At 49.4% G+C, this 20,496-nt stretch overlaps 1 protein-coding gene across 3 annotated transcripts in view; it reads right to left on the reverse strand.

Annotated features, from left to right (window-relative positions):
* Positions 1–20,496, reverse strand: part of uri (unconventional prefoldin RPB5 interactor) — a 101,639-nt gene that overhangs the window by 34,070 nt on the left and 47,073 nt on the right. For all 3 annotated transcript variants that reach the window (XR_011231025.1, XM_069338880.1, XM_069338879.1), the window contains exons 5-7: positions 20,063–20,212; positions 11,468–11,747; positions 3,238–3,665 (exon numbers count right to left, since the gene is read on the reverse strand). Coding sequence is in view for 2 of the 3 variants with exons in the window: in XM_069338880.1 (XP_069194981.1) it covers positions 3,238–3,665; positions 11,468–11,747; positions 20,063–20,212 (858 nt within the window). In the remaining variant the exon portion in view is untranslated. The remainder of the gene's footprint in view (positions 1–3,237; positions 3,666–11,467; positions 11,748–20,062; positions 20,213–20,496) is intronic.

Raw genomic sequence — 20,496 nt, forward strand, 5'->3', positions numbered from 1 at the left:
AATCTACAAAAGTGGCAGCAGGGAAGACCCCCTCAATTATAGACCTGTATCATTGACAAGTGTAATAGTGAAAGTATTGGAAAAACTAATCAAAACTAAATGGGTAGAACACCTAGAGAGAAATGATATAATATCAGACAGACAGTATGGTTTTCGATCTGGAAGATCCTGTGTATCGAATTTACTCAGTTTCTATGATCGAGCCACAGAGATATTACAGGAAAGAGATGGTTGGGTTGACTGCATCTATCTGGACCTAAAAAAGGCTTTCGACAGAGTTCCACATAAGAGGTTGTTCTGGAAACTGGAAAATATTGGAGGGGTGACAGGTAAGCTTCTATCATGGATGAAAAATTTTCTGACTGATAGAAAAATGAGGGCAGTAATCAGAGGCAATGTATCAGAATGGAGAAATGTCACAAGTGGAGTACCACAGGGTTCAGTTCTTGCACCAGTGATGTTTATTGTGTACATAAATGATCTACCAGTTGGTATACAGAATTATATGAACATGTTTGCTGATGATGCTAAGATAATAGGAAGGATAAGAAATTTAGATGACTGTCATGCCCTTCAAAAAGACCTGGACAAAATAAGTATATGGAGCACCACCTGGCAAATGGAATTTAATGTTAATAAATGTCATGTTATGGAATGTGGAATAGGAGAACATAGACCCCACACAACCTATATATTATGTGAGAAATCTTTAAAGAATTCTGATAAAGAAAGAGATCTAGGAGTGGTTCTAGATAGAAAACTATCACCTGAGGACCACATAAAGAATATTGTGCAAGGAGCCTATGCTATGCTTTCTAACTTCAGAATTGCATTTAAATACATGGATGGCGATATACTAAAGAAATTGTTCATGACTTTTGTTAGGCCAAAGCTAGAATATGCAGCTGTTGTGTGGTGCCCATATCTTAAGAAGCACATCAACAAACTGGAAAAGGTGCAAAGACATGCTACTAAGTGGCTCCCAGAACTGAAGGGCAAGAGCTACGAGGAGAGGTTAGAAGCATTAAATATGCCAAAACTAGAAGACAGAAGAAAAAGAGGTGATATGATCACTACATACAAAATAGTAACAGGAATTGATAAAATCGACAGGGAAGACTTCCTGAGACCTGGAATTTCAAGAACAAGAGGTCATAGATTTAAACTAGCTAAACACAGATGCCGAAGAAATATAAGAAAATTCACCTTCGCAAATAGAGTGGTAGACGGTTGGAACAAGTTAAGTGAGAAGGTGGTGGAGGCCAAGACCGTCAGTAGTTTCAAAGCGTTATATGACAAAGAGTGCTGGGAAGACGGGACACCACGAGCGTAGCTCTCATCCTGTAACTACACTTAGGTAATTACACTTAGGTAATTACTTGAAACTGTGTATGGAGTCAGCCTTCACCACATCACTTCCTAATGCATTCCATTTGTCAACCACTCTGACACTAAAAAAGTTCTTTCTAATATCTCTGTGGCTCATTTGGGCACTCAGTTTCCACCTGTGTCCCCCTTGTGCGTGTTCCCCTTGTGTTAAATAGACTGTCTTTATCTACCCTATCAATTCCCTTCAGAATCTTGAATGTGGTGATCATGTCCCCCCTAACTCTTCTGTCTTCCAGCGAAGTGAGGTTTAATTCCCGTAGTCTCTCCTCGTAGCTCATACCTCTCAGCTCGGGTACTAGTCTGGTGGCAAACCTTTGAACCTTTTCCAGTTTAGTCTTATCCTTGACTAGATATGGACTCCATGCTGGGGCTGCATACTCCAGGATTGGCCTGACATATGTGGTATACAAAGTTCTGAATGATTCTTTACACAAGTTTCTGAATGCCGTTCGTATGTTGGCCAGCCTGGCATATGCCGCTGATGTTATCCGCTTGATATGCGCTGCAGGAGACAGGTCTGGCGTGATATCAACCCCCCAAGTCTTTTTCCTTCTCTGACTCCTGAAGAATTTCCTCTCCCAGATGATACCTTGTATCTGGCCTCCTGCTCCCTACACCTATCTTCATTACATTACATTTGGTTGGGTTAAACTCTAACAACCATTTGTTCGACCATTCCTTCAGCTTGTCTAGGTCATCTTGAAGCCTCAAACAGTCCTCTTCTGTTTTACTCCTCATAATTTTAGCATCGTCCGCAAACATTGAGAGAAATGAATCGATACCCTCTGGGAGATCATTTACATATATCAGAAACAAGATAGGACCGAGTACAGAGCCCTGTGGGACTCCACTGGTGACTTCACAGCAATCGGAGGTCTCACCCCTCACCGTAACTCTCTGCTTCCTATTGCTTAGATACTCCCTTATCCACTGGAGCACCTTACCAGCTACACCTACCTGCCTGTGTGTGTGTGTGTGTGTGTGTGTGTGTGTGTGTGTGTGTGTGTGTGTGTGTGTGTGTGTGTGTGTGTGTGTGTGTGTGTGTGTGTGTGTGTGTGTGTTTGACTGGGGTGGTACCTGTGACAAATGATGACGCAGGTGTCCTCAGGCCCACTCAGTGGACAGAATCAGGCCCGCTCAGTGGACAGAAACCTTGCGTAGAGCAAAAAGAACCGTGTCCCACATGGTTCCAGGCATATGGGACACAGTTCCAGACATATGGGACACGGTTCCAGACACATGGGACATGGTTCCAGACACATGGGACATGGTTCCAGACATGGGACATGGTTCCAGACATGGGACATGGTTCCAAACATGGGACATGGTTCCAGACATGGGACATGGTTCCAGACATGGGACATGGTTCCAGACATATGGGACAGGGTTCCAGACATGGGACATGGTTCTAGACATGGGACATGGTTCCAGACATGGGACATGGTTCCAGACATATAGGACAGGGTTCCAGACATGGGACATGGTTCCAGACATGGGACATGGTTCCAGACATGGGACATGGTTCCAGACATATGGGACATGGTTCCAGACATATGGGACATGGTTCCAGACATATGGGGCATGGTTCCAGACATATGGGGAATGGTTCCAGACATATTGGACAGGGTTCCAGACATATGGGACAGGGTTCCAGACATATGGGACATGGTTCCAGACATATGGGACATGGTTCCAGACATATGGGACATGGTTCCAGACATATGGGTCATAGCTCCAGACATACTGAACATGGTTCGTGACATATTGAACATGGTTCCTGACGTGAGACATACTTCCAGATGTTCTAGGCATACCTCCCAACACCCGAGGCACTCAAACGTTCCTTACCTTGTATTGGAAGAGATGAGGACTTTTTAAGTATTCCACGAGGTGGCGGCTCCGGTGCAGAGGCCCCGTGACTGAAGACTTTATAAATATCTGAAGGACTCTGAATAGTTTCAGTAGGAGCCTCAGTTTTACCAACACTCTCCGTTAGTGGGTCCTCCAGAGGAAGGGTTAGAGGTTGGCTGGTGTACTTAATGCGACAAATATCTTCACTGTCATCATCTGGGATTACCGTGTAAAGGGTCCGCACATCGTCTGCCCAAGAAACCCTCCGCTTAAATTTTGCTCTCTTTGCTGGTAGCATTGCGTCACTCGTCTCCCCCTCGTCACTCATAGTTCTCAATTCATCACTAGCATGATTATCAAACTTCACTACCCTTCCTCTCTCTTCGTCTTGTTCGTAATCTTCAGTATCTTCACTTTCAGCCTCCCTGGGAAGTAAATAATTATCAAACAATAATTGAAGCCAGAAATACTCACAGGAAAATTAATTATCATATAAGAACATGAAAATAAAAGAAATGAGAAAATCCGTAGGAGCCATGAGGAGGATTCGAACCCGCTCACTTGGTACTCCCAAGCTAGTGCCCTAGACCACTTCACCACGACACGAAAAAGCAATGCAACCTGGGATTCAGCTGAATCCACTAGGAGTCCTGAGGCTACCATCCTCTAGGTCTAAGGAGTAGACCTAGAGGTTGGGAGTACCAAGTGAGTGGGGTTCAAATCCTCCTCACGGCTCCTACTGATTTTCTCATTGATAAATCACTTTAATGTGATTTCATTGTGCAATAAAAGACATTACATAGTGTATTTTTCTTGGATATAAGACACACCTAATTTGCAAGGATATTTTTTTTTTTTTTGAGGGGGGGGGGCGGGGTTCAGTATGTCTCATCATACATTTAGTGGTAGTGATTTTCAAGTGGCTTTATAAGGAAAACACAATTTTCTGCATGAAAATACTGTTTTCAATACTGTTTGGCTCGTGATGGTCCAAAATCATGTGTCATATCCACCGGAAAGTATAGTAAGTCCTATTGGCCCATAGGAGGTAGCTCCTACTTATGTTCAAGAAACTTGTTCATTAAGTCTAATCTTCAATTGAAAAAAAAAACAGCATTGAATGTAATGAAACGCCATTTTCTGGGTGAGACCCGGAGGCTCCCCGGAGCTTATCCAGGCTGATGTGCTAATGTCAGACTTTGGCATCAGTCATGTGTATGGAGTTCTATGGGCCTACCGGGGACCACGAGCCAGAACCTGGCCCTCCCTCAGAGAGGTAAGGGAAGTAATGGCCTATAGAAACCCCCGTGTGGTTGGAAGCATTCTATGTCTGCCATCGACCAGGTCAAACATCCAGAAAGGTAACCATCCCAAAACAAACCCCTATTCTGGTGAAAATTGCTACCACAAGCCGTACAAGTGAATAGAACTCCCCTAAAAGAAATGAGCAAACGATCATGACATCACACGTCGTCGCGCCGCTGTCTGCGCAGCTCCACCCACCCTGGGAGGGGGGAAGGGGGAGCCCCAGACCTACCGCGCTGGCTATCCACAATCAGTTCTGAGGCTGGGTGTCAAAAAACGCGAAAAACCACCGACTGGAAGGAGGGGATGCTGGGAAGCCTCTGGGTCTCACCCAGAAAATGGCATTTCCTTACATTCAACGCTGGTTTTCTGGGGGAAGCCCCCTTTGGCTCCCCGGAGCTAACTACCCACAGAAGAAATAAGAGGGACTTACCCGGGAGGCGGTCGCCGCACACTCCTCAACTCAAAGTCGAGACAACTGGCTGCAACTGCCAACCCAAGGCGACACAGGCCCGAATGGGCCCGGGAACAACCATGAGATATCGAGCAGCCAGGACTCTGTACGCCCTCCAAAAGCCCCGTGCCTGAATGTCAGCCAGGACATGTCGCCAAGACGGCAGCAAGAGCAGTGAATCTACGAACATCATGGGCACAGGGATAGAACGCAGGCTGGCTAGCCTTAACACAGCAGATGACTTGGGAGACCCTCACCCGCAAACAGGGAAGAAGGGAACCAGATCAACCCAAAGCGCGCCCCGGACATAGTAGCCGTGGCGCGCAAATAACAGCGGAGGGCCACAACCGGACACACAACACGATGTTTCCCCGGCCTAACCAACCAAGCACCAACAAACCAAGGACCCCTCCGGAAAGCAGCAGCCTCATTCTGTGCCAGAAAAGAGGGAGACGGCTGCAACCGAACAAACCTATCGCCACGACCGAAGGAGCAGAAACCCCTGCGTCAGAGGAGAGTAGGAAGCTCACCAACCCGACCCCTAGAGGCAAATGCCATCAGGAAAAAGAGCCTTCGAGAAACAAACCCGGACCGGAGGGGCCGCAACAAACCGAGAAGAAGAAAGAGCACGCAGTCCAAAGACCAGGACGGCTCAGGCGACACATGAGCAGGCCAGAGGTGAAACAACGCACGAGACAGCTTACAAAACGGCGCAGAAGTAACACCAAGACTGAAAGCAAGCTGAAGCAGCTCCGTCAGTGCCACACGAAACGAGACGTCAGTATGCGGCAAGAAGACGGCCCCGAACCTCCACCAGAAAAAGACAAGCCGACACCAACAAACACAGCCACCTAAGAAGTGACAGAAGGAAAAAGAAGGACTGCTAAAAAAAACCATACTGCCGCCAAGAAGTAGTACGCTGGTGGGACACCAACAACGAAGCCACCTGACCACCAACCGAAGGTGAGACACTCGAGGCAGAACCCAACCAGCCCCGTCAAGGTTCATTCGAGCCTAGGAAGAGGCGGAGCCATGGGAAGATCTCGGGTGCGACCACCGAACAAGCAGAACCGGAAAAACCAAGTCAGCAAAGAAGGAGATGGAACGTCTGCTGAACAGAAAACTCCCCAACGCAAGCGAGCTCGCCAGGAGATCGGAGACTACGGGTCCGACACAAGGCTCCAGAGAAGGGACACCGCGCGACCCTGAAAATGCCAATAGGCAGGGCAAGCCAGGAAAATAGGAACCCAAACCTGGCAACAGGAGGGCCAAACGTCACAAATAAAACACACAACAGTGTGTAGGAGAAAACAAGAAAAGACCAGAAGAACAGCCCCAGCACCAGCGGCCAGGGACAAGAGTGAAGCAGTAAGATGAAGAACGAAGAAGGCATACAGCAAATCGGGAATGAAAGGGACACGATCAATCCGCAGAGCTGCAGACCATGACCCAACAAGTCACACCAACAACACACAGTCGCAGGCCCTGTCCCAACAAACCAACTGAAGAAGGTGCAAAGGTTTGCCACCAGACTAGTACCCGAACCGAGGGTTACGAGCAACGAAGACAGACTAATGAACACAAGTGCACACGCACCATGCGACACAGGCAGAAGGAGCGCCCAAAGGAGCCAAAGAAATGCAAGAAAGAAACATTCCAGTGGCAGAGTAGTAAACAAATGGAATGAATGAGGAAGGGAAGTGGTGGAGGCTGACCCCACACACAGCTGCAAGTACAGACATGAGAGCCGAATAGATGTCAGGGAAGCAACAAGGGGAGAGACAGGACGAAAGAGCCAAAGCTCAACCCCCAGGAAGCACAACCAGGGGCGGACAACTAGTCGAGGACAGAGAAACCAATGTACAGTACATGGAAGGGCCAAGCCAGGCACTCCAAGACGGGAAAGGAATGAGGTACCCCAGATAAAACCACAAAAACGCCACAATCAATCCCCAACACGCATCCCCAGACACAAAACTGCAGCAAAATGTCACCCCACAACATCCTGACACAGTAACAAGTACCACATGTTACTGTGGTACATGTTACTAATGCACATGTGCATTAGGCAGAGATGTGGTGGAGACTGACTCCAGACAGTTTCAAATGTAGATATGATAGAGCCCAGCAGGCCTAGGGACTTGCACATCAGGCGATTGACGGCCGAGAGGCGGGACCAAAGAGTCAGAGCTCAATCCCGCAAGCACAACCAGGTGAGTACAACTAGGTGAGTACATAACCTGCACCTCAACCATTGCACCTCGTAACATGGATGAGGTAGGGTCCCTTAATCGACTCAAGCAAGGGTTGGACATGCATATGAGTGGGACTGGACGGGTAGAAATAGGAGCTGCCACATATGGGCCAACAGGCCCTCGGCAGTCACCTGTGTGCTGACGATCTTATATTCGTATCCAAAAACCACGAACCAGCGCCTGGCCGAAAGAGACGCCAGACTGCAGAAACTCACCTGTCGAACGTAGGCACGAAAGTGTCATGACATAACGTAGCCAAGAAAATCCCGGGAGCACCGCCAGGGAAAGAAGGCCAGAGGCGAAGGAGCCGCCCCACACCCATGACACAGGGAAAACTCTGGCATCCACCCCATAGCTGCAATCCAGAACTCCCCAGTAGCTACGGGGCACGGACTGGAGAATGGAGAAGAATGAGAGGCGAAGCACCCGAGAGAAAAGGTCGCAAAACACCAGCACTGGTGTACAACGCCCAGACCAAAACAAACTCCCATGGCACATGCGCAGGACACAATGTCCGACCTGCACAACCCGCTCAGCGGGAAGGCGCCAACTAGGACTACTTTACAAGAAAAATAGCCAAACAGTTCGTGACCCGAGTGAACTGCTAAGTAGAAGAACAGCCCAGCTCATGGGAACAGGAGCCAAAAAAGAAGTAAGCAGCGACATAAATAGCTGGCTTATGAAATGAATACAATGAACCTAATCGGGAACCCAATTGGGCTACAAGTAGCCCAATCTGGCATCCCGGACTAGGAGTATGTAAAGAAAACGAGCAGTGCTGAGACAGAGCATGGAGAGAAGAGACGGCAACAAAAGAACGAGACAGGACCGAAAACCAAGAATAAGCACAGAAGAGAACCAACAAGCCCTAGAAAGGACCAGAGGGAAGCCACACCGAAAGACAACAGACGTTCCAATAATACAGGAAGTAGCGAAAAACCTTCCTGAACCTTCGAGAACAAACAGAAACAAGTACATAAAGGCACAGTCGCACCCGAGACTAAAAGTCATGCAGAACCCCAAGAAGAGGGGAACATGATGGAGAAGTTCTGTCCCAAGAAAAAGGGGGGAAAAACAGAGAAGAGCACCCACCGACAGGACGGAACCAACTGACTCAAGGGACAAGGAACCGAGCCCTGGAGAGGGGCCGACGCTCAACAACTCGTACGGAAAGGGGGGGAGGAAAACCCCACTCCGCGTAACCGCAAGCCCGGCCTAGAGGGTAAAAAAATCCAGCGGGGTCCAACGAGGACCTAGGCCCCCCAAGTCAGCTCCGGGAACCCACATGGCAGGCCCTGCGGCCGAGCCATCCCCTCAAAGCCCCGGCCTCACAAGAAAAAACCAGGACAGCCGCAAAAATACTAAGGAAGGGAGCCCACTGGCAGACTCATACAACACGGCTGGAGGAACAGGTTCGAATGCCCCCTTCACTACCCCGGAAGGGGAATTGCCCCGAGAACGCCCGAGTCTCAAAGCCAACGAAGCCCCGCCCCGACCCCGAACCCACAGATGGTAAGAATCCGGATGCAGGGAGGAAGGGGGGGGGGCCAGACTAGACCACAACAGGGAAAAGACAAGGAGGCATGGAAGGAACCGAAGCCACTAACGCCCCCAAGCTCAAACACCAACCAAAACGGGGCAACCTCGGATCTTCCGGGGAGCAAACAACCGAGAGCGTTGCCACCATCGAAGCTCAACGTGCAACGCCCGCGCTGCCCGCACCTGCATAGTCAGCATAAGACTGATTAACCGAGTCACAAACAAGCAACAAAACTCGCAGGACTCTGGGCCGAAGGTGTCACCGACCCCACAGGCAACAGACAGAGGCAAAGACAGAGAGAGTCACCTGGAGACAAGGGGACAGAGCAACCCTTAAACTCGCTGGAAGTGAGGGGAACTCCGGGGTCACATCCATTGGACCTGCACGCCCCCAGGAGTTTCCCAGGGTCCTGAGCGTTTACTATAATAGGACTTGTGCTCAAGTAATCCCAGGCAGGGTACTGCTAACCGGCACCCAAGTCTACTAAACAATCTTCTAAGCACTGAATTCCTGGGACGTGTACACTCACAGGGACCTAGCAGGGTAAACCACCGGAAGAAGGAAGAACACTCAGTACACAGGGTACACAGGGGGCAAGAACGAAGACAGACCCCCCACCAGGCAAACAAAAAGAAAAAAGAAAACCCCCGCAAGAGGACAGAGTACCCAGGAGGAACAGAGCCGGCCACCATGATTGGTGAAAACAAGCTGTGCAGCACCTTGCACCCCACCAGTGCAAACTGCCCCTTACCCTAAGGCGAACAAGGGAGACAGAACACCCAAGCACACAAAGGGCAGCCAAAAACCAAATAGTAAATGGCCTAGGAGGGGCAGAACCCAAGGAACTTGTGGAAGGTGTTGACCAGACCACACACTAGAAATTGAAGGGACGACGACGTTTCGGTCCGTCCTGGACCATTCTCAAGTCGATTGTGATGAGGAGGTAGGGACAGGCAATAAATAGGCAAGAGAGAGCTGAGGAGGAAAGTCAGGTGTAGGGGATAGTAGTAATGAGAACTGCAGCAGGCCTATTGGCCCATACGAGGCAGCTCCTATTATAACCACCGAAGGAGATAGTAATAGGAAAAAGAAGAGGATAGCAAGGGAGCGTAGGAGAAGACAATGAACAGAAAAAGGGAGAAGAGAGAAAGAAAAGGAAAGAGAAAGAAAGAAATGGAAGGGGGAAAGCTTATGTTAAGTCACGTTTGTTAGAAAGATTAGAGCATTTGAGTATATACTGTGAAAGGGAAGAGTCCACAGCAACAAAGCCAGGACTCAAGTTCATGTTGGGTACATTGTGTATAAGAGCCGATTCTACAAGATGGCGTCTGTGTAGAGTAGAGGCAGGAAAGATTATTTTGGAGGAAGACCAATCAATGGGATGATTAGAATCCCTCACATGGCAGAAGAGAGCATTGTTAGTGTCTGCAGACATAACACTTCTCTTGTGTTCTTTAAGTCTGTCATTCAGTGTACGGCCAGTTTCGCCAAAGTATTGGAGAGGACAAGATGAACAGGAAATAGAGTAGACACCAGCAGCATTAGAAGCAGGAGGAGCAGTGTGAACTAGATTGCTACGAAGTGTGTTAGTTTGTCGAAAGGCGAGTTTAATGTCAAGAGGACGAAAGGTATTGGTAAAAGTTTTGAGTTCAGATATGAAGGGAAGGCATAGTACAGTGCTACTAGTGTTGGAAGCAGGTTTAGGATGAAAGAAATTTCGTTTAGCTTGAGAGTGGGCACAGTTGATGAAATGCAAAGGATAACCAAGGCGAGAGAATGATTTGTAGATAAAGGCAATTTCAGAATCAAGAAACTGAGGGTCGCTGATGCGTAGAGCGCGGAGGAAGAGAGAGACGAGGACACTTTTCTTAACAGGAGGAGGATGGTAGGAAAAGAAGTGAATGTACATGCCACTATGCATAGTGGCATGTACATTCACTTCATGTACTCTACATTGTGGAAGGTGGCCTCAAGCTCCAAGGGCAGTACTTACAGGGCACCTAGGGAAGGAAACCCTAGGCACATGCAGCCCGAGTACTGAAAAATCACTCCCGGCTCACGCCCCACCTAGAAGACAGTCACCATACTCTAGGTACAGTGCTGAAACAACCACCGGAGCCGGAGCACACAACCTCAGCCTCTAGCATCAGCCGAAGAACTATGGTGGATAGCCAGCGCGGTAGGTCTGGGACTCCCCCTTCCCCTGCTGGGGAGGAGGGGAGCTGCGCAGACAGTGGCGCGGCAACGTGCGACGTCATGATTGATTGCTCGTTTATTTTCGGGGGAGTTCTATCCACTTGTTTGGCTTGTGGTAGCAATTTTCACCAGAATAGGGGTTTGTTTTGGGATGCTTACATTTCTGGATGCCTGACCCAGTTGATAGCAGACATAGAATGCTTCCAACCACACGGGGGTTTCTATAGACAATTGCTCCCCTTCCTTCTCTGAGGGGGCCAGGTTCTGGCTCGTGGTCCCCGGTAGGCCCATAGAACTACATACACATGACTGATGCCAAAGTCTAACATCAACCTGGAGAAGCTCCGAGGAGCCGAAGGGGCTCCCCCCAGAAAATAAAGTGATCCCATCTCTATTCTAACAATTATATAAAACTTTAATAAATCAATGGAATTTCCATCTAATCTATCCAAAACTAAATAATTTTGGTAAACTTACTCTTTGCCTTCATCATCGTCGTCGTCGTCGTCGTCCTCCCCAGTCGCCTCGTCCTCCAATTCAATTTGATTTAATCTCTTTGTGATATCCTCATAAATTTGCCTATCAGTTTCTGATAGATTTTTGACAAATTTGTCATCCAAATCCGACAAATTGCTGTCCTCGGATGCGGCACTGGTTCCTGCTACTGGCTCTTCAACATCCTCACTCGCTGACACCTCTCTTTTTTCCTCCTCTTTTAATTTTGCATAGAACCTGGAAACTCTCTTTTTGCGCTCTTCTGCAACAATACAAATATTGATAGTTTGCATCATTCCATAAAAGCCATTAACTGTATTCCAAAAATAAGCCTTGATAATACCATTTTTTCCAGCAGATATGAAATGTTTTATCCACAACTACCCAAACGTATATTGTATTTACATAAATGCATAAAATTATGTTCTCTATTACAAAATCACTTTCAATAAGTAAATGCTGAAACATAAGAACTGTTTTTTTGCAAAATATCCTCCCATAATAAATACATCAGAAAATATGACAAGTAAAAAACCAGAGTTGAATGTAATGAAACGCCATTTTCTGGGTGAGACCCGGAGACTCCCCGGAGCTTTTACCAGGCTGATATGCTAATGTCAGACTTTGGCATCACTCATGTGTATGGAGTTCTAGGGCCTACCGGGGACCACGGCCAGAACCTGGCCCCCTCAGAGAGGCAAGGGGAGCAATAGCCTATAGAAACCCCCATGTGGTTGGAAGCATTCTATGTCTGCCATCGACCGGGTCAAGCATCCAGAAAAGTAAGCATTCTAAACAAACCTCTATTCTGGTTAAAATTGCTACCTAAAGCCGAACTAGTGGATAGAACTCCCCAATAGAAAACAAGCAAACTAGTATGACGTCACACGTCACCACGCCGCTGTCTGCGCAGGGGGAGCCCCAGACCTCCCACGGCGGCTATCCACCCATCAGTTCTGAGGTTGGATGTCAAAACACGAAAAACCGCCGACCGGAGGGAAGGAGGGAGGGTTGCCGGGGAGCCTCCGGGTCTCACCCAGAAAACGGCGTTTCATTACATTCAACACTGGTTTTCTGGGGGGAGGCCCGTTGGCTCCCCGGAGCTAACTACCCACAGAGGAAGGTCAAAGGGACGGAACCAGGAGGCGGACACCACGCACCCCCCACGGAAGCGAGACAACCGGCAGCAAACGCCAACCCAAGGCGCCACAGCCCGGAAAAGTCCCGGGAACAACACGAGAACAGCGAGCAGCAAGGCCCCTGCACGAACACCAAAAATCCATGCCCGAATGACCGCAAGGACACGTCGCTCAGACGGCAGCGAGAGCAGCGAAGCCACGAACGCCACGGGTATGGGGGAAGAACACAGGCAGCTTAGCCGCAAGAACACGGCTGACAACCCAGGACACCACCACCCGCGAACCGGGAAGAACAGAACCGGATCAACGCAAAACGCGCCCCGGACACAGATGCCGCAGCACGCAAATAACAGCGGAGGGTCACCACTGGACACAAAACACGACACACCCCCGGCCCGACCAACCAAGGACCCCTCCAGAACGCAGCAGCCCCACCCCGCGCCAGAAAAGATGGAGACTGCTGCCCCCCGAACAACATAAACGCTAAAACTGAAGGAGCAAGAAAAACTCAGCGACCCGACCCCCAGAGGCAAATGCCAACAGGAAAAAGAGCCGACAAAAAACAAACCAGAACCAAAGGGGCACTATCAACCGAGGAGAAGACAGAGCAGGCTGACCAGAGACCAGGACGGTGCAAGCAGTGCATGAACAGGCCGGAGGTGAAACAACGCACGAGACAGCTTACTAACAGTGCAGAAGAAACACCAAGACCGAAAGCAAACCAAAACGGCTCCGCCAGCGCCGCACGAAAAGAGGCGACAGGATGTGGCAAGACGACGGTTCCCAACCCCCACTAGAAAACCAAGCCGACGCTAACAAGTGCAATCACTGAAGAAGGGACAGGAAAAGGAAGGACCGCCAAAATACCCCATACTGCCGCCAAGAGAAGTACGCAGGTGGGACACCTACCACGAAGCCACCCGACCACCAACCGGAGGCCAGACCACGAGGCAGAACGTAAGCAGCCCCGACAAGGCCCCTCTGAGCCCAGGAAAAGGCGGAGCTGCGGGAAGATCTCGGGCGCGACCACCAAAACCCAGGCGGCACAAAGAGATGGAACATCTGCTGAACAGAAAAACTCCCCAAAACAAGCAAGCAAGCCCGCCAGGAGTTCAGAAACGACGGGTCCGATGCGAGACATTGCAAGACCACGAAAAACCAACTGGCAGGGTAAGCCAGGAAAACGAAGAAGGCGGAAGGGTTACCGCCAGAAACAGTACCCGAAACCAAGGGGTACGAGCAAATGCAACAGACCAAGACAAAGAAGCACACCACAGGACACAGGCTGAAAGAACACCCAAGAAGCCAAGGAACGCATGCAGAACACCCGTGCGGCAGAGGAGGAAACAAGGGAACGCACAAGGAAATGAAGTAGTGGAAACCGACCCCCCCCCACACACAGCAGCAAGTGCAGGTAAAAACCTACCAAAGGAGATGCCAGGAAAACGACTGGGGAGAGGCAGGATGAAAGAGCTGAAGCACAAAACCCCAGGAAACAACCAGGGGTAGACAATCAGGAAGGGACAGAAAAACCCCACGCACAGGAGAGGGCCAAGCCAGGGACCCGAAGACCAAGAAAAACAACAAGCAAACCCCCGCACGCAAACCCTAGGCACAAAACAGCAGCAAAGTGCCACACCACAACCGGACACAGGAACAACGACACTCCACCGCGAAACACGTTACCAATGCACACGTGCAGCAGCAGCAACAGGCACCACCGCAACATGTAAATAGCAACTCGCTTCTGCAAAGGCAGAGAACGGAGCAGGCAGACCCCAGACAGGGCCAACGGAGACACGACAAAACCCATAAGGCCAAGGAACCTGCACACCAGGCGACCGACGGCGGAGAACCCCGCTCGATACCTGCTGGATGGGGTTCTGGGAGCTCATGTACACCCCAAGCCCGGCCCGAGGCTAGGCTAGACCGGCCAGAGGGTGGCCCACCAGGCAGCTGCTTGGAGCGGCCCGCAGGCCCACATACCCCCCACAACCAGGATGGGCCGGAACTTCTATTTGAAAACAGGCTAGTGTGCCCCGGAAGTCCACAGACGTGACGTACCGGCAATATGGCGTATGCTTGCAAGTAGGTCGTGTAACAACCGCAGACCTCTGATGGTGATACAGTGTTCCTCGATTGTGCCTATAGCAACCACTGCACTCCACTGGTACTATCCTGCAAGTTCATCCAGACAGGCGGGACCCAAGAGCCAGAGCTCAACCCTGCAAGCACAACCAGGAGAGCCCTACCAGGTGAGAACATAACCAGCACCACAACCCATACACCTCATAACACGAAAAAAGGTGGGTCCCCTGAATGACTCAAGCATGGGTTGGACATGCACATGAGGGGGACTGGAAGGGTTGAAAAAAGGGACAGTCACTGGTGTGCGAACGGTCTCAGTCGTACAGAAATATACCTAAAGAAAGACAGGTATATAACCATCTCCGCATCCAGCGCCCGGCCAAAAGACACCAGACCGCAGAAACTCACCTGTCGAACGGAGGCACGAACGTGACACAACCCAACAGTGCCCAGAAGATCCTGGGAGCACCGCCAGGTGAAGAAGCCAGAGCCGGACATGCAGGAGAGCAAGGTAGAGACAAAGGAGGCGGCCCACACCCATGACACAGGAAAAACCTCGGCGTCCGCCCCACAGCTGGAAACCAGGACACCCCCGAAGCGAAGGGGCACATACCGCAGCAAGGGAGAAGAGCGAGAGGCGAAGCACCTGAGAAAAAAGGGCGCAAAACACCAGCACTGAAACACACCGCCCAGACCAAAACAAACTCCATGGCGCATGTGCATGACATGCTGGCCGAACCGCACAACCCGCACTGCGGGAAGGCGCCAACCAGGACTACTGCACCAGAAAAGTAGCCAAAAGCAGAAGCAGGAACAACAAAACCGGCCAACGAAGCGAAGACAGAGCCCAAAAGGGTACCCAACGGAGCCATAAGTAGCCCAACAGGTCGACAAGTAGCCTAACCGGGCCACAAGTAGCCCAACAGGGCGACAAGTAGCCCAACCGAGCTATTGGCCACAAGCAGCCCAACCGGGCTACAAGTAGCCCAAAACGGCGACTCGGACGAGGAGCCGACAGACGTTCCAATAATGGGGGAAGTAGCAAAAATCTTCCTGAACCCTCGAGAACACAGAAGCCAACACTAGTCCCGAAGGCACACAAAGGCGCTGGCACACCCGAGACCAGAAGTCACGTAGAACCCCAAGAACGGGGAAACATAACGAAGACACCGTCCCAAAAAGGGGGGAAGGAAGCATCCACCCACAGGACGGAACCAACCGACTCAAAGGCCAAGGAACCGAGCCCGGGGAGAGGCCGACGCCCAACAACACGTACGGCGAGTGGGGAGGAAAGACCCCACTCCCCGTAACCACAAGCCCCACCTAGAGGGGGAGAAAAATCCCCACGGGGTCCTACAGGGCCAAGGCCCCCCAAGTTAGCCCCTCCCCAGTCCCAGGAACCTACACGACAGGCCCCGGGGCCAAGGCCGTCCCCCCCAAAGCCCCGGCCGTACCAGAAAACCACTGCACTCCATTTCCTTTCCGCAAAAACACTAAGGAAGGGAGCCCACTGGCAGACTCTTACAACACGGCTGGAGGAACAGGCTCAAATGCCCCCACCACTACCCCGGAAGGGGAAGTCCCCGAGACTGCCCGAGTCTCAACACCATCAAACCCCGCCCCGATCCTACAGACGGTAAGGAACCGGATGCAGGCAGGAAGGGTGATCCAGGGGAAAGACAAAGGGGCGTGGAAGGAACTGAAGCAACCAACACCCCCACAATAACCAAAACGGGGCAGCCCCAAGGCTCCCGGGGAGCAAACAACGAGAGGGTTGCCACCACCAAGGCTCAAAGTGCAACGCCCCTGCTGCCCACACCCGCTCAGTCAGCACAACTGGGTAATCGAGCCACAACGAGCAACAACACTCGCAGGACTCCGGGTCGAAGGTGTCACCGACCCCATAGGCAGCAGGCGGAGGCAAAACAGAGAGTCACCCAGAGACAAGGGGTGAGCAACCCTTAAACTCGCTGAAAGCGAGACGGGACTCTGGGGTCACATCCATCAGACCTGCGCGCCCCCAGGGGTTTCCCAGGGTCCCGAGTGTTTACTATAAGAGGACTCGCGCTCAGGTAATCCCAGGCAGGGTACTGCTAACCAGCGCCCAAAGCTACCAAACAACTTTCTAAGAGCTGAACCCCCAGGACGTGTACACTCACTGGGACCTAGCAGGGGGTACCACAAGAAAATACTCAGAACACAAGGGACACAAGGGGCAAGAACGAAGGCAGACCCCCCCCCCCCCCCCACCAGGTAGATAAACAAAAAAGAAAAAGAAAACCCCGCAAGAGGACAGCGTACCCAAGCGGAACAGAGCTGGCCGCCATGATTGGTAAAGACAAGCTGCACAGTACCCTGCGCCCCACCAGTGCAAAACTGCCCCTTACCCTAAGGCGAACAAGGGAGACAGAACACCCGAGCACACAAAGAGCGGCCAAAAACGAAGCAGTAAACAGCCTAGCAGGGGCAGGACCCAAGGAACTTGTGGAAGGTGGCCCCAACCCCCAAGGGCAGTACTTACAGGGCACCTAGGGAAGGGAACCCTAGGTGCATGCAGCCCGAGTACTGGAGACTCACGCACCACCTAGAAGACAGACACCACACTCTAGGTACAGTGCTGAAACAATTACTGGAGCCGGAGCACATAACTGGTGGATAGCCGGCGTGGGAGGTCTGGGGCTCCCCCTTCCCCCTCCCGGGGAGGGGGGAGCTGTGCAGACAGCGGCGCGGTGACGTGTGACGTCATACTAGTTTGCTTGTTTTCTATTGGGGAGTTCTATCCGCTAGTTCGGCTTTAGGTAGCAATTTTAACCAGAATAGGGGTTTGTTTTGGAATGCTTACCTTTCTGGATGCTTGACCCGGTCGATGGCAGAAATAGAATGCTTCCAACCACACGAGGGTTTCTATAGGCCATTGCTCCCCTTGCCTCTCTGAGGGGGCCAGGTTCTGGCTGTGGTCCCCAGTAGGCCCTAGAACTCCATACACATGACTGATGCCAAAGTCTGACATTAGCATATTAGCCTGGTAAAAGCTCCGGGGAGCCGAAGGGGCTCCCCAGAAAAACTAACAGTTAATACTTATGGAAAAATGCTATCAGGTAACAATTACACATATAATTGAAAACAAACTCCATTATGTCAGTCACCAAAGAGTACCATCTTTCAATGCAAGGAGGATAATTCTAACTTATTTCTTCAAATGTGTTACAATGAGGGATGTTCTCGCCATTTATGATCACCTTGCACGAGACACTGAGGGATGTTTTAAAGTACCACTAAAGATTTAAAAGTCTTGCAAGTATATGGTGCTCACATCTGCTTCCTCAGGCCTCCAGTAAGTAGACACCATCTTGTAAACAAATTGTGGGCACCCTGACAGGGGCCTGACAGCTGAGTGGACAGTGCTTCGGATGTGTAGACCTGAGGTTCCGGGTTCGATCCCTGGTGGAGGCGGAAACAAAATGGGCAGAGTTTCTTTCAACCTGATGTGCCTGTTCACCTAGCAGTAAATAGGTATCTGGGAGTTAGACAGCTGCTATGAGCTGTTTCCTGGAGGTGTGTAGCAAAAAGGAGGCCTGGTCGAGGACTGGGCCGTGGGGATACTAAGTCTTGAAATCATCTCAAGATAACCCCATTATGGGTACATGCATATAATCACTTACAAAATACTAACAGGAATCAACCAAATTGACAAAGAGGAATTCCTGAAACCACCAACTTCAAGAACAAGAGGACAGGGATTCAAGCTTAGGAAACAAAAGTGCCGAAAAAATATTAGAACGTTTTGGTTTGCAGAGTGGTAGACAGTTGGAACAAGTTAAATGAGGTGGTGGTGGTGGAGGCCAAAACCGTCAGTAGTTTCAAAACGTTATACAACAAAGAGTGCTGGGAAGATGGGACACCACAAGCGTGGCTCTCATCTTGTAATTACAATTACATAGTTACATATGCGTAGTGGCCACATGGCCATTACATGTGTAGTGGGCACATGGCCACTACACCATTACGTGTGTGTGTAGTAGACACTACACCTCATATGTATGGTGAGCCCATTTCTATTACACTATACAGTGGCACCTCGATTAACGAGTTTAATCCATTCCGGCACTGAGCTCGTTATGTGGAAAACTTGTCTTAAAAAACAAATTTCTCCATTTAAAATACAGGAAATAAATTTAAACTCCCTTACCTCCTCATCCCCTTACTAATGGTTCAAATTGTTGATGATGCCTGCCATACTCCCTTGTGAGATCAGTCACACAGACACCATGCTCATGCTTTGCTATAATTTCCTTCTTCAAATCCACAGTAATTGTGTCTTTCTTCCTCTTGACAACACTATCTTTAGCAAGCAGCTTCTTTGGCGACATCGTGCGTTACAAATTGTAGTCACAAAAACCCAAAGAAGAAACGCAAATAAATGCAGAGGGATGCTTGTTGTGTGTGATACAACAACTCTGGCGTTGGAGGCGTCCGAGAATTTGCGAAAACCCGCTAGACGCTAGGAAGTACCATGTGGTTTTGCTCGTTAATAGAGGTGAAGCTTGTCAATAGAGACAAATTTGCTGCGAGTGGCTTGCTCGTTACTCGAAATGCTCGTAGATAGAGCCACTCGTTAATCGAGGTGCCACTGTATATAAATGTCCACGCTTTCACTACACATTAGGGGCTTAACTGGCTTACCCCTCGCAGTGTTTAAGAGATAATTTGATAAACAGCTCCAAAGGATACCTGATCAACCAGGCTGTGATTCGTATGTCATGCTGCGAGCAGGCACGTTGAAACAGCCTGGTTGACCAGGCCAACAACCAGGAGGCCTGGTCAGAGACCTAGCTGTGGGAACCTTGACTCCCAGAATCACTGCAAGGTAACCCCTCCTGGGTGTAGAGGCCTCACATTAATTACTGTAATACTAATTAACATTAATAATGCTAAACACACTATCTGTACTGTTGCTAAAACTGCAGGTCCTATAATGTAGACATCTATTTCTGTCATCACTGTCACCTGCATATTGTATACCAGTTATTAAATTTCTTGCACATCTCACATATGTTTTCTTTCTTCCCACTTGATAATGTTTACCCAATTAAACAAACAAATGTAACCATATTCTTCAAAGTTATGCCTGAAACACTTTGCATATTAATAGTTTAATTTAATATGCAACCCCTGCAGCTTCAAATACACCACTGTATTAAGTTCTTATGTATGGACATTTATGAATAATATATTATTATTATGATTAATACATTTATTGTTCTAAGAGAATGCAGGAATAAACTGCTAGGAGGAGAGGCATGAAGCTAGATTTCACTTCCCCGTTATCATTGATAGGTAAGCAACATACCTCGACTCTTCTGATACTCCTCCTCGGTGATTTCTTCTACAATATCGACTTGGTCGCCACATTCCACTGCCAGCACCTCTTCTGCCGTCTTCAGCCAGTTGGTGTGTATCGTTTTTGTATTTTCAGCACATTTGATTTTCTCTTCACAGTCTGAAACACTTTCAGGTAAGCACATGATCTTAAGAAAGAAATATGCAACACAGAATTGTCATAAAAAGAATTCAAACAAAAATTAAGCAATTTAAAAGCTCAGTACATATCTAAATATTTTCAGTAAATATAAACAGTAAATCACTAAGGAACATGTCACAAGAGTCAACTGTATTTTGGTGATTTATATGTATAGAGTAAATATTATTTTTGTTTAGGATCTAAATGAGATGATGTACTTAAAAGCAAAGAACACAATGAAATGAACAACTGATTCACAAATA

The sequence above is a fragment of the Procambarus clarkii genome, chromosome 40 (genome assembly GCF_040958095.1).
Source record: "Procambarus clarkii isolate CNS0578487 chromosome 40, FALCON_Pclarkii_2.0, whole genome shotgun sequence".
Classification (NCBI taxonomy): Eukaryota; Metazoa; Arthropoda; class Malacostraca; order Decapoda; family Cambaridae; genus Procambarus; species Procambarus clarkii.